Raw genomic sequence first — 13,671 nt, 5'->3', positions numbered from 1 at the left:
AGATCACCGATTTCCGACGCTTTTGCGATCGTTTATCGGCGCATCTAGGCTTTACACGTTGCGACGTCGTTACCGGCGCTGGATGTGCGTCACTTTCGATTTATTTGGCCCCGACGATATCGCAGTAGCGATGCCGCAACGTGCAAAGTTCCCCTTGGAATAAAAGCCAAACCAGAATCTCTATTTGCAGAAACAGGTTTCAGTGTGTTGCTCCTCCTCAGTGCAAATCAAGAGATCTGATTTGGCTGTATGAGAGGCCTCTGACTGGGGTTTAAGGGGTAATATGTATTGTTGTGGAGAGTGACATGCCAGTGTGAGGAGACTAAAAGAGCCTACCACTGTTGACTTATCGATTCCATAAGTACATGACCATTTTGTCCCAGCAGTTAGATTGCTCTAATAAATAATACATGTAACCTAATACATAAATGTTGAATCTTTATGGTCGTTTTTAATGCAGTGCACATATTTATTACTTATTGATAGGAGCTGTCAGTAGAGAAGCAGAGGGCCCTAGCAATATTGGAAGCCAGCAGTCAGCATACATCTCACGCAGAAGGCCATCGTATGGAAAATCTTAAGCCAAGTGTGCATGGCAACCTGCAGCAGATCGAGAGCAAGATGCAGAAATTGCTGGAGGAGAAGCTTCAGGCTGAAAGCAGGTGCGGTGGTAAGAGACAATCATGGAGTTTGTGTGACCTCTCCGAAACTTACAGACTGGAACTTGTGCAGAACAGGCCCAACCTGTCCTGGAGAACCAATATCTATGTATGGTTGGGTTTGTAGTTAGAAATCACTGGAGCAGACAGAATGGGTAAGATACTTCTGCAGATGGAAAACATCAGGATCATGTAGACTTTCCAATCTCAAACGCACCGTAGGTCAGATTACGCAACGTAATAAAGAAGCACCGAGGGCAGGAGATCTCTATTCATCCCATCCACTGTGCTTGTACTGGAAAATACACAGCATCCACATGAGTAACACTGATTGTGGGAACGTACCCTTCCTCTACAGTATTAATTCTGTCACCAGGCAGTGGATATTTTTATGTACTATAGTACTCCCTAGGCAAAATGAGTATGATTACCGCACTAAAGGTATCTATCAGTTCTAATCATATTTCCTTAAGTTCATTATTTTTTTTCTAGTATCTGAGAACCCTTAAGACATCCTATTTCTTAGTTTCTGGACATTTTGGTGAATGCTATACAATGCTATCCTATACCGCAGAACAATAGTAGACAGAGACATAACAAAGCTCAGAAGTTCCGTTGTGATATCTGTAAAATGGTCCTTGATTTTCAAAGCACTGGTGTCCTTTATATGGCAGAGAAGTGTCACACATTGTTCAGCTCTAAACTCACCGAGTGTCATGGTGACTTCTGAACCTGTTCACACTGCACAGTCTAACATCTCAATGTCATGATCCACAGTGCTCTGCTGTCCTGCAGAGCCAATATTCTCAGCCTTCGAGTCCTGTGCTGGTGCGGGGAGGGGCCTGTGTTCAGGTGCCTCGTTCCGGGTGAGTGCTCGGCTTCATTAGTGAGCAACTTCACCCGGAACGCTGCCAGTCGTAGTTCCTGCTCTGCAGTGTGTTCTGATCTTGCCTCCCTACCCCGGACCTTTGTTACCCTTCTCTTCCCGTGTCCCTGTCTCTGACGTTATCCTTCTGGCTTCTGACCTCTGGCTCTTATGCCGGCGTCACACGCATGAGCGATCGCACCCGCCCCCGTCGTTTGTGCGTCACGGGCAGTTCATTGCCCGTGGCGCACAAAGTCGTTTAACCCCGTCACACGTACTTACCTCCCGCACGACCTCGCTGTGGGCGGTGAACATCCTCTTCCTGAAGGGGGAGGGATATTCGGCGTCACAGCAACGTCACACAGCGGCCAGCCAATAAAGCGGAGGGGCGGAGATGAGCGGGACGTAACATCCAACCCACCTCCTTCCTTCCGCATTGCCGGCGGGACGCAGGTAAGCTGTGTTCGTCGTTCCCGGGGTGTCACACGGAGCGATGTGTGCTGCCTCGGGAACGATGAACAACCAGAGCACAGAAGGAGGACCGACATTTTGAAAATGAATGACGTGTCAGCGAGCAACGATAAGGTGAGTATTTTTGCTCGTTCACAGTCGTTCGGAGGTGTCAAACGGTACGACATCTCTAACGATGCCAGATGTGCATCACGAATTCTGTGACCCCGCCGACATATCGCCCGATATATCGTACCGTGTGATGCGGCCTTAGACTTATCTCGGCTTCACTCGCTCCCTGTGTACCTTATCTGACTTTCTGGCTTCTGACCTCTGGCTTGTACCCTGACCCCGACTCTGCTTGCTCCCCGTGTACCTTATCTGACTTCCTGACGTCTGACCACCGGCGTGTTTGACTTCCCTGTCTCTAGTGACTTTTAGTGACACCTAGTGGCATATTGCCACACTCACATTATGGTGCTTTTTTGCACAGTCAGACTCGGGCGTCGACCAGTTATGTGCTTATTTGTGATCACACTAGCAGGGGTTAATTTTTGCTAGCCAGTGGATTGCTGCTAGGATCACAGGTTACAGGAGACCTATCACAGCCGCTTCTGCCCTTTTAAAGATGGTGGAGCCTGTTCCCTCATGGCGATTATAGCTTAATTTGCATTACCGGTCTTGTGCTGTGGTGATCTAGTTCTGTTGATCTCTTGTGCATTATTTGATGTGTTGGGGGAAAAAGCCTCGTTGTTTGTTTATTTCCTCCCTGATTCTTTATTTCCTTCTAAGCATGTATGGTCTTACCTCTGTGTGTGTATGCAGTGAGTTTGACGTCGTTGCGTGTAACAGCTCTGAGCAAGTGTTAATGATCAAACATACTCACCTAATCGTTGATCGTTGACACGTTGTTCATTTTCAAAATCTCGTTGGTCATTTGGGACGCAGGTTGTTCGTCGTTCCTGAGGCAGCACACATCGCTACGTGTGACAACCCAGGAACGATAAACAACAGCTTACCTGCGTCCTCCGGGAACGAGGTGGGCGTGTCGTTAATGCGGCTGGTCACCGCCCCTCCATTTCTATTGGTCGGCAACTGTGTGACATCGCTGTGACGGCGAACGAACCTCCCCCTTAACGAAGAGGTTGTTCGCCGCACACAGCGACGTCACTAGGAAGGTAAGTATGTGTGACGGGTGTTAGCGATATTGTGCGCCACGGGCAGCGATTTGCCCGTGATGCACAAACGACGGGGCCGGGTGCTTTCACGAGCAACATCGCTAGCGATGTTGCTATGTGTAAAGCCCCTTTTAGTCCTAAGAAACAAGCTACAAAATTATTTCAAGGTGGTATCGAGTCCCTTCTGCTCTCCATAAATGGATGTCTCTAACATAAGTTGGTGCTGCGGGACCCATGAGTGGACAATGTTGCACAGCTGGTAGTTGTGCCCGGCTCGGAGAACCTTTTGGGATGGGGTCATCAGGGTGACTCAGAACATGGCAAGGGTATCAATCCGTAAGAACCCAGAAGCAATCCTTTTATATACAGTATGTTCAGTCACTTCTAAGACATCATCTACAAGCAGCCAAAGCTTAAGGCCATGTGCGCACGTTGCATTCTATTCCACAGTATGTAAGTCACTGTCTGTGCATCTCAGAATGCAGATGAAAAAGCTGCGTTCTGAGACGCATTCGGCAAAACGCAACGTGCGCACATTCCTGGAGAATTCATGCGTTCTGGATGCTTTCTCTGCCATAGGCCTCTTTCACACGTACGTGCCTCCGGTACGTGTTTGGTCAGTTTTCGCACATACCGGAGACACATACACACGTAGACCTAGGTATTCCTATGGTTTTGGAGACACACGTAAGTATTTGCGCACGGAACGTGTGTCCGTTCCGTACTTACATGTGTCCGTGTGTTTCTCACGCCGACATGTCCGTTTTCTCTCCGGCATCACGGGTGTCACACGGAACGCAAACAGACCACACGGATGTGTTCCGTGTGACACGCACCGGAGAGAAGACGTGTCTGTGAGAAGAAAAAAACAAAACTTTACTCACCTTCTCCAGCCCTGCTGTCTCTGCCGCTGCTGTCACTTGCTGCCGACCGCCGCTCATTATGCTAATTGAATATTCACTTTACTGCGGCCGGAAGCAGCAGCAGCGGGGAGTCAGCAGGACCGGAGACCGAAGATCAGCACCACGGACAGCAAAGCCAGGGACAGGTGAGTAGAAAGTTCCCGTTCTCCATGTGTTATCACAGATAACACATGGAGAACACATGTAGCTCATACACACGGCACACCAAGGGCAATACGCACCTTTGACATGTCCGTGAAAAACGTGTGTGATTTTCACGGACGTGTAAAAGAGGCCATAGACAGAGTGGGAAAAGCATCCAAAACGCACATTTTTCACAGTGCGGTCCCACTCGGCTCTACAGCATCCCCATAGACTTGCAGCAGAGCTGAGTGGGACCGCACTGTCAAAAAGAGCATTGGCTGGCTGCGAGACAGTGCCATGCGATCAGAATGAACTCGGATGAACTTCACCCGACTTCATTGTGATCACGCGACTCTGTGCGTGTGCCGCGGCTTGATTTGCGGTCACACGTGAAGGACTCACCTGTGATCGCAAATCCTCTGACTGACTGCAGTGAGCCGCGCGATCAGCTGTGCTTTCACTCAGGTTACTCGCGGCCACAGCTGCAGTCGTCCACCTGAGAGTGGTGGCTGCGAGTAACCTCAGTGACAGCACAGCTGATCGCGCGACTCACTTCAGTTGCTGAATGGAGCTCACAAGAGCAGCGGTGTTCTATTGCCGCTCCTGTCAGCTTCCGATGTAGCAGAGCTGAAAGCGTCGTGGGACCTTGCGTGGATTACGTCGGACCTGGAGTTGTTTTTGAGGCGTTAATAAAGTGGTGAAAGAGGGTGTTGTCTTGTCTTTCATTCCAAATAAAGGATTTTTTGGATATGTGTGTTTATTTTCTTTAACTTACAGGTTAATCATGGAAGGTATCTCGGGGAGACGCCTGCCATGATTAACCTAGGACTTAGTGGCAGCTATGGGCTGCTGCCATTAACTCCTTATTACCCTGTTTGCCACCGCACCAGGGCAATTCGGGATGAGCCGGGTAAAGTCCCGGGACTGTCGCATCTAATGGATGTGGCAATTCCGGGCGACTGCTGGCTGATATTGTTAGGCTGGGGGGCTCCCCATAACGTGGAGCTCCCTATCCTGAGAATAACAGCCTTCAGTTGTGTGGCTTTACCCTGGCTGGTATCCAAATTGGGGGGACCGCACGTTGTTTTTTTTTCAATTATTTATTTATTTTCTTTACTGCTTGATATAGACACGCCAACCGGCGGCTGTGATTAGTTGCAGTGAGACAGCTGTGACTCAACGTGGGGGTGTGTCTGACTGAAACCAATCATAGGCGCCGGTGGGCGGAGGAAGCAGGGAATACGAGATGGATTAATGAGCGGCCGGCATTTTCAAAAGAGGAGAAGCCGCCACAGTGTGAACGCCGTGCAGCGCCGCGCCGGTGATCGGTGAGTATGAGAGAAGGGGTGGGAGGGAGAGACCGACATGGACAGAGAGAGAGATAGAGACAGAGAGAAAGAGACCGACTGACAGACCGACCGAGAGAGAAAGACGAAAGACCTGTCTTTGTTATGTTAAAAAAACATGCGGATATCAATAATAATGCAATGCAAATGTACTGCTTAACATTTTGCCAGTGATTTTCTACAACTCATTGATTTCAATGAGTGTAGAACGCAGCTGGCAAAAACAATTGACATGCTGCTTCTTCAAATGCAGAGATTTTGACAAATTTTTGACAATCAAAACGCTGCGTTTCAAAAAGCATCGTGCGCGCAGATTTTTCATGATTCTCATAGACTTTGCTGGGGAAGCACAACGGATGCATTTTGTCAATGACACAGTGCAGTTGTAAACGCAGCCAAAACGCAGAAAAAAACGCAACGTGCGCACATGGCCTTAATCCATTGGACGTCATCAGACCCCTCATGTTTGGTAGAATGGTTTGCTGTGATAGCAGCAGGTCACCGCATGGAGATGATATGGCAGAAACCAATGTAATTGCCACTACATGGTTTCTTTGGGAATCATTGCTCTCTCCCCGGTTTATCTTGAATTGGAAAAAACAAAACAAAACAGGATTTCTCTAGGGAGCAGCAGCAATAAAACGAGCAAAAACCTGTGACAGGTCCTCTGTAAATTGGCTAATCTACTAAATAATGACTAGTCCATGCTTGTGTATATGGGTATTTCTTAGCACTGTTGTATTTTCTTACATTGTGCTATAATCTAAACCTCAGGATGAAGGAAAATGAAGAGCGATTCCGGTTACTGGAGGAGGAGCGGGCCTTCTATGTCTCCGAGTCCCAGGCTCTACAGAACTCCTTAGCTGAACTCACTGTGGAGAAAGAACAGACGGAGAAAGAGTTAAAGGTAAAGTCATGACTAATTCTGGAGATTACAATGTCATCCGATGCACACACCGCCAATTCTAGAACTGGAATCCAGTAGGCCGTGTGCACACTTTCTCGTTTTTTTTTCCACTTTTTTTTGGTTTTCATTTTTGAATGCAAATTTGTCACAAAACCTGAAGGGAATTGTCATGTCAATAAAGTCAATGAGAATGATAAAGTATCATGCGCACGTTGCTTATTTGCGACTTGCATATTCTGTGCAGAAAATAATAGCGTTTTTGCTGCTTTTTTTACCCATTGACTTCAATGAAGTCAGTCAAAAATGCTCTAAGAATGCAGGTATAAAAAAATGTGTATTTGCTGTTGACTTGCTGCATTTTGTAGGAAGAAATTGGCTTCAATCGAGCGCTGTCCACAGGAGTGATCGCCTTCCTTATTCAAAATCCCTTTTACATTGTACAAATCTCCCACTTTACCAGCACCAAAGCAACCCCAGACCATCACATTACCTCCACCATGCTTGACAGATGGCGTCAGGCACTCTTCCAGCATCTTTTCATGCTGCGGCTCTGTCTGTGTCGCGTCCTGATTAGCGGTCACCTGTGAAGGGCTCACCGGTGACCGCTAAACTCCTGAGTAAGTGAATTGAGCAGCCCTCTCTCATATACTCACCGATCCTCGATCCCCGGCACTGCACGGCATTCACACTGCTCCGGCGGCTTTTACTGTTTTGAAAAAGCCGGCCGCCCATTAAACAATCTCGTGTTCCCTGCTTTCCCCACCCACCGGCGCCTATGATTGGTTACAGTGAGACAAGCCCCCACGCTGAGTGACAGGTGTCACACTGCACCCAATCACAGCAGCCAGTGGGCGTGTCTATACTGTGTAGTGAAATAAATAATTAAATAATTAAAAAAAACGGCGTGCGGTCCCCCCCAATTTTAAAACCAGCCAGATAAAGCCATACGGCTGAAGGCTGGTATTCTCAGGATGGGGAGCTCCACGTTATGGGGAGCCCCCCAGCCTAACAATATCAGCCTGCAGCCGCCCAGAATTGCCGCATACATTAGATGCGACAGTTCTGGGACTGTACCCGGCTCTTCCCGATTTGCCCTGGTGCGTTGGCAAATCGGGGTAATAAGGAGTTATTGGCAGCCCATAGCTGCCAATAACTCCTAGATTAATCATGTCAGGCGTCTATGAGACACCTTCCATGATTAATCTGTAAGTTACAGTAAATAAACACACACACCCGAAAAATCCTTTATTATAAATAAAAAACACAAACATATACCCTGGTTCACCACTTTAATCAGCCCCAAAAAGCCCTCCATGTCCGGCGTACTCCAGGATGATGCAGCGTCGCTTCCAGCGCTGCTGCATGGAGGTGACCGGAGCTGCAGAATACACCGCCGCTCCGGTCACCTCCACACAGCAAATGAAGACAGCCGCGCGATCAGCTGAGCTGTCACTGAGGTTACCCGCGGCCACCGCTGCATCCACTGCTGGATCCAGTGACAGCGGGTAACCTCAGTGACAGCTCAGCTGATCGCCGGCTGTCTTCATTTGCTGTGTGGAGGTGACCGGAGCGGCGGTGTCTTCTGCAGCTCCGGTCACCTCCATGCAGCAGCGCTGGAAGCGACGCTGGACCATCCTGGATTACGCCGGACATGGAGGGCTTTTTGGGGCTGATTAAAGTGGTGAACCAGGGTATATGTTTGTGTTTTTTATTTATAATAAAGGATTTTTTCGGGTGTGTGTGTTTATTTACTGTAATTTACAGATTAATCATGGAAGGTGTCTCATAGACGCCTGACATGATTAATCTAGGACTTATTGGCAGCTATGGGCTGCCAATAACTCCTTATTACCCCGATTTGCCAACGCACCAGGGCAAATCGGGAAGAGCCGGGTACAGTCCCAGAACTGTCGCATATAATGTATGCGGCAATTCTGGGCGGCTGTTGGCTGATATTGTTAGGCTGGGGGGCTCCCCATAACGTGGAGCTCCCCATCCTGAGAATACCAGCCTTCAGCCGTATGGCTTTATCTGGCTGGTTTTAAAATTGGGGGGACCGCACGCCGTTTTTTTAATTATTTAATTATTTATTTCACTGCACAGTATAGACACGCCCACCGGCTGCTGTGATTGGGTGCAGTGTGACACCTGTCACTCAGCGTGGGGGCGTGTCTCACTGTAACCAATCATAGGCGCCGGTGGGCGGGGAAAGCAGGGAATACGAGATTGTTTAATGGGTGGCTGGCTTTTTCAAAACAGTAAAAGCCGCCGGAGCAGTGTGAATGCCGTGCAGCATCGGGGATCGGTGAGTATATGAGAGAGGGGGTAAGAGGGATAGACTGACATGGACAGAGAGAGAGGGACAGAGATAGTGACCGACTGACAGAGATTAGTGCATGACAGACATTGTGAGGCGCTTCAGAACGCAGCTTTTCAGCTGCGCTCTGAAGCAACCTTTTTTAAGCTGCGGTGCAGAGCGCACACCTGCGCACATAGCCTCAGACACCAAAATCGTATGAGGGATGTCACACGTTTCAATTGACTAGGTTCATACAACAAAACGTCCAATGTATGAGGAATAAACGACGTGTATGCGATCACCGTATTTTCGTTCAATCTTGATTGCACGTAGGTGTCACACGCAAATACGTCACGAACGATGCAGGATGTGCGTCACTTACAACTTGACCCCGATGACGGATTGAAAGATTTATTGAAGCGTGTAAAGCAGGCATTATGTTCTTGTCCATTAGAACACTGGAGTGGTGGTTGTTGGAAATGGGCCTTTATACACCTGTGTAGATATTGCATTAACAACCAGACGTTTGAAGCTAGAATAGTCATTTACCACATTAACAATGTATAGAGGGGATTTCTGTTTAATTTAATGTTAGGTTCATTGCAAAAAAAATGTGCTTTCCTTTCAAAAATAAGGAAATATCTAAGTGACCCTAAACTTTTGAACTGTAGTGTGTACATGTGTGTGTGTATATATATATATATATATATATATATATATACTAGAAGGTGGCCCGATTCTACGCATCGGGTATTCTAGAATTTACGTATTGTGTAGTTCATGTATGATTTTTGTTATATATATATATATATATATATATATATAGAGATGTTGTTGTGTGTAGTTACCAAGTGTTTGTGTAGGCGCTGTACATGTTCTGGGTGTTGTCTGGGTGTGGCGGGGGGTGAGAGCGGTGTTGTATGTGTGTTGCGTGTGTTGCGTTGTTTGTGGAGCGCTGTGTGTCTGTAGCGTTGTGTGTGTGTGTTGCGCGGTTTGTGTGTGTGTGGTGTGTTTTGGGGGAGGTATGTTTTGTGCAATGTGTGTGTTGTGCGGTATGTGCGTATATTTGTGTGTGCCGCGGTGTTTGTGTGTTGGGTGTTGTGTGTGTGCAGCGTTGTCTGTATGTGTGGGTGTCTGTGTAGGGCAGTTGTTTGTGGTTCCCAGTGTGTGTGTGTGTGTGTGGTGTGTTGTGCAGTGCGCGTGTGTATGTGTGTGTGTGTGTGTGTGTGTGTGTGTGTGTGTGTGTGTGTGCGCATCAGCCTCTCTTCTCTCAGCCTACCTCTCCCAGCCTCCCTCCTCCCAGCCTCCCTCAGCATCAGCCTCCCTCTCCCAGCCTCCCAAAGCATCAGCCTCCACCAGCATCAGCCTCTCTCCTTCCAGCCTCCCCCAGCATCAGCCTCCGCCAGCATCAGCCTCTCTCCTTCCAGCCTCCTCCAGCATCAGCCTCCCTCTCCCAGCCTTCCCCAGGATCAGCCTCTCTCCTCCCAGCCTCCGTCCTCCCAGCCTTCCCCAGCATCAGCTTTCCCCTCCCAGCCTCCCTCAGCATCAGCCTTCCCCATCATCAGCCTCTCTCCTCCCAGCCTCAGCCTCTCTCCTTCCAGCCTCCCCCAGCATCAGCCTCTCTCCTTCCAGCTTCCCTCAGCATCAGCCTCCCCTTCCCAGCCTTCCCCAGGATCAGCCTCTCTCCTCCCAGCCTCCTTCCTCCCAGCCTCCCCCTCCCAGCCTCCCTCAGCATCAGCCTTCCGCTCCCAGTCTCCCCCAGCATCAGCCTCCCCATGCATCAGCCTCTCTCCTTCCAGCCTCCCCAGGATCAGCCTCTCTCCTCCCAGCCTCCTTCCTCCCAGCCTCCCCCTCCCAGCCTCCCTCAGCATCAGCCTTCCGCTCCCAGTCTCCCCCAGCATCAGCCTCCCCAAGCATCAGCCTCCACCAGCATCAGCCTCTCTCCTTCCAGCCTCCCCCAGCATCAGCCTCTCTCCTTCCAGCCTCCCTCAGCATCAGCCTCCCGTTCCCAGCCTTCCCCAGGATCATCCTCTCTCCTCCCAGCCTCCTTCCTCCCAGCCTCCCTCAGCATCAGCCTTCCCCTCCCAGTCTCCCCCAGCATCAGCCTCCCCAAGCATCAGCCTCCACCAGCATTAGCCTCCACCAGCATTAGCCTCTCTCCTTCCAGCCTCCCCCAGCATCAGCCTCCCCAAGCATCAGCCTCCACCAGCATCAGCCTCCCTCGTCCCAGCCTCCCCCTCCCAGCCTCCCCCAGCATCAGCCTCTCTCCTCCCAGCCTTCCCCATGATCAGCCTCTCTGCTCCCAGCCTCCTCCAGCACGCCGTGCTCCTCTGCCGACACTCACACACCCGATCGCATCCACTCACACACACCCGATCGCATCCACTCACACACACCCGATCGCATCCACTCACACACACCCGATCGCATCCACTCACACACACCCGATCGCATCCACTCACACAAACCCGATCGCATCCACTCACACACACCCGATCGCATCCACTCACACACACCCGATCGCATACACTCACACACACAGACACTGACGATATCGCACATACGCGCTTATACTCACAACATCTGGAGGTATCACATGCTTCTGGCCATGTGATCCTCCCGCAGGTCCTGGAAGCTAACAGCACAGTACCGCCGCCGAGAAGCAAGCGATATCCCAGGATGTTGTGAGTATGTGGATGCGATGTGATGTGTGAGGTGTGTGTGAGTGTGATCTGATTTGTGTGTGTGTATGTGTGTGCTGTTATGTGTGTGCTGTTATGTGTCTGTATTTTCCGCCGCTGCAGGACCTTGATGTGTGGATGCGATGTGATGTGTGTGTGATGTGTGTGTGAGTGTGAGCCGGTGTACACTGGTAACTATGATACACATCGGGTAACTAAGGGACCTTAGTTACCCGATGTGTATAATGGTTACCAGCTTTCACGGCCTCCGTCAAGATCCCAGCATCGCAAGGTTATGTCTGGCGCTGCTGGGATCCTGACGGAGCCAGTGTAGAAGCAAGCGATATCCCAGCATGTTGTGATGTGTGAGGTGTGTGTGAGAGTGAGTGTGAGAGTGAGTGTGATCTGATGCGTGTGTGTGTACTCACCTGGGAGTCGCGGCTCCGTGTCAGTTGGGCCAGAGCGAGCGTAAATTGCGTGAGGGGGGCGGGGCCTGCAGAGAGCCGGGGAGAGAGGCCAATCCGTGTGGGGGGGCGGGGCCATGGCGAGCCCAGCGGCCAATCAGCTTTGTGTCACCGTAAGGACACAATTTCGGAGCATGACAGACAGACAGACAGACAGACAGACAGAATAAGGCAATTATATATATAGATAATATATAAAGCTCAGTGTGTGTGTGTGTGTGTGTGTGTGTGTCCGCTAAAGGAATTTGCACCGTCACATTTACAATCACGAAATTTTGCACAGATGCCTCATGTGACCCAGAGAATGTCATAGATAATGTTTTGACAGGAAAACTTAACCCCGTGCTTTACAGTTACTCTAAAAAATCCTGTCTCCATTAAACTGAACGGAGGTGGGAGCTACTGGCTATTAATAGCAACTGTCAGTGGTTGCTATAGGAACAAAATAAACTGTTAGTATAAGAAACCTATGTGTGAGGTAATATGATGTCGGTGGGGAGACAGATAGAGAGACAGAAAGAGACAGACAGACAGAAAGACAGACAGAGACAGACGGGCAAAGAGACACACCTGGAAAGAGACAGACAGGCAAAGAGACAGACAGGCAAAGAGACAAACGAGCAAAGAGACAGACGGGCAAAGTGACAGACAGGCAAAGAGGCAGACCTGGAAAAAGACTGCCCTGGATAGAGACAGCCGGGCAAAGAGACAGCCGGGCAAAGAGACAGCCGGGCAAAGAGACAGCCAGGCAAAGAGACAGCCGGGCAAAGAGACAGCCGGGCAAAGAGACAGATGGGCAAAGAGACAGATGGGCAAAGAGACAGCCCTGGAAAAAGACAGCCGGGCAAAGAGACAGCCGGGCAAAGAGACAGCTGGGCAAAGAGACAGCTGGGCAAAGAGACAGCCAGGCAAAGAGACAGCCGGGCAAAGAGACAGCCGGGCAAAGAGAAAGCCAGGCAAAGAGACAGACCTGGAAAGAGACAGACCTGGAAAGAGACAGACCTGGAAAGAGACAGACCTGGAAAGAGACAGACGGGGAAAGAGACAGCCCTGGAAAGAGATAGCCCTGGAAGGAGACAGCCCTGGAAAGAGACAGCCAGGCAAAGAGACAGACTGGTAAAGGACAGCCCTGGAAAGAGACAGCCCTGGAAAGAGACAGCCCTGGAAAGAGACAGCCCTGGAAAGAGACAGCCCTGGAAAGAGACAGACGGGCAAAGAGACAGACGGGCAAAGAGACAGACGGGCAAAGAGACAGACGGGCAAAGAGACAGCCCTGGAAAGAGACAGACTGGGAAAGAGACAGCCTTGGAAAGAGACAGCCCTGGAAAAAAACAGCTGGGCAAAGAGACAGCCGGGCAAAGAGACAGCCGGGCAAAAAGACAGCCGGGCAAAGAGACAGCCGGGCAAAGAGACAGCCGGGCAAAGAGACAGACGGGCAAAGAGACAGACGGGCAAAGAGACAGATGGGCAAAGAGACAGCCCTGGAAAGAGATAGCCCTGGAAAAAAACAGCCCTGGAAAGAGACAGATAGACAAAGAGACAGATGGACAAAGAGACAGACGGGCAAAGAGAGAGACTGGGAAAGAGACAGAATGGGAAAAAGACATACGGGGAAAGAGACAGACGGGGAAAGAGACAGACCTGGAAAGAGGTGAACGGGGAAAGAGACAGACAAAGACAGATGGGGAAAGAGGCAGACGGGGAAAGAAAGAGACAGACAGACACACACATAGAGACAGAGATAGAGAGAGACAGACAGACACAGAGATGAAGACA

The 13,671-nt window shown here is 50.0% G+C and overlaps 1 protein-coding gene across 1 annotated transcript in view; it reads left to right on the top strand.

The window, feature by feature from the left end:
* PLEKHD1 (pleckstrin homology and coiled-coil domain containing D1) overlaps window positions 1-13,671 on the top strand; it is a 90,580-nt gene that overhangs the window by 57,872 nt on the left and 19,037 nt on the right. The window contains exons 9-10 of the mRNA XM_075329872.1: window positions 487-662; window positions 6,319-6,451. Of these exons, the coding sequence (XP_075185987.1) occupies window positions 487-662; window positions 6,319-6,451 (309 nt within the window). The remainder of the gene's footprint in view (window positions 1-486; window positions 663-6,318; window positions 6,452-13,671) is intronic.

This window comes from Anomaloglossus baeobatrachus, chromosome 12 (genome assembly GCF_048569485.1).
Source record: "Anomaloglossus baeobatrachus isolate aAnoBae1 chromosome 12, aAnoBae1.hap1, whole genome shotgun sequence".
Taxonomy (NCBI): Eukaryota; Metazoa; Chordata; class Amphibia; order Anura; family Aromobatidae; genus Anomaloglossus; species Anomaloglossus baeobatrachus.
This window is presented reverse-complemented; position numbering and strand designations above follow the sequence as displayed.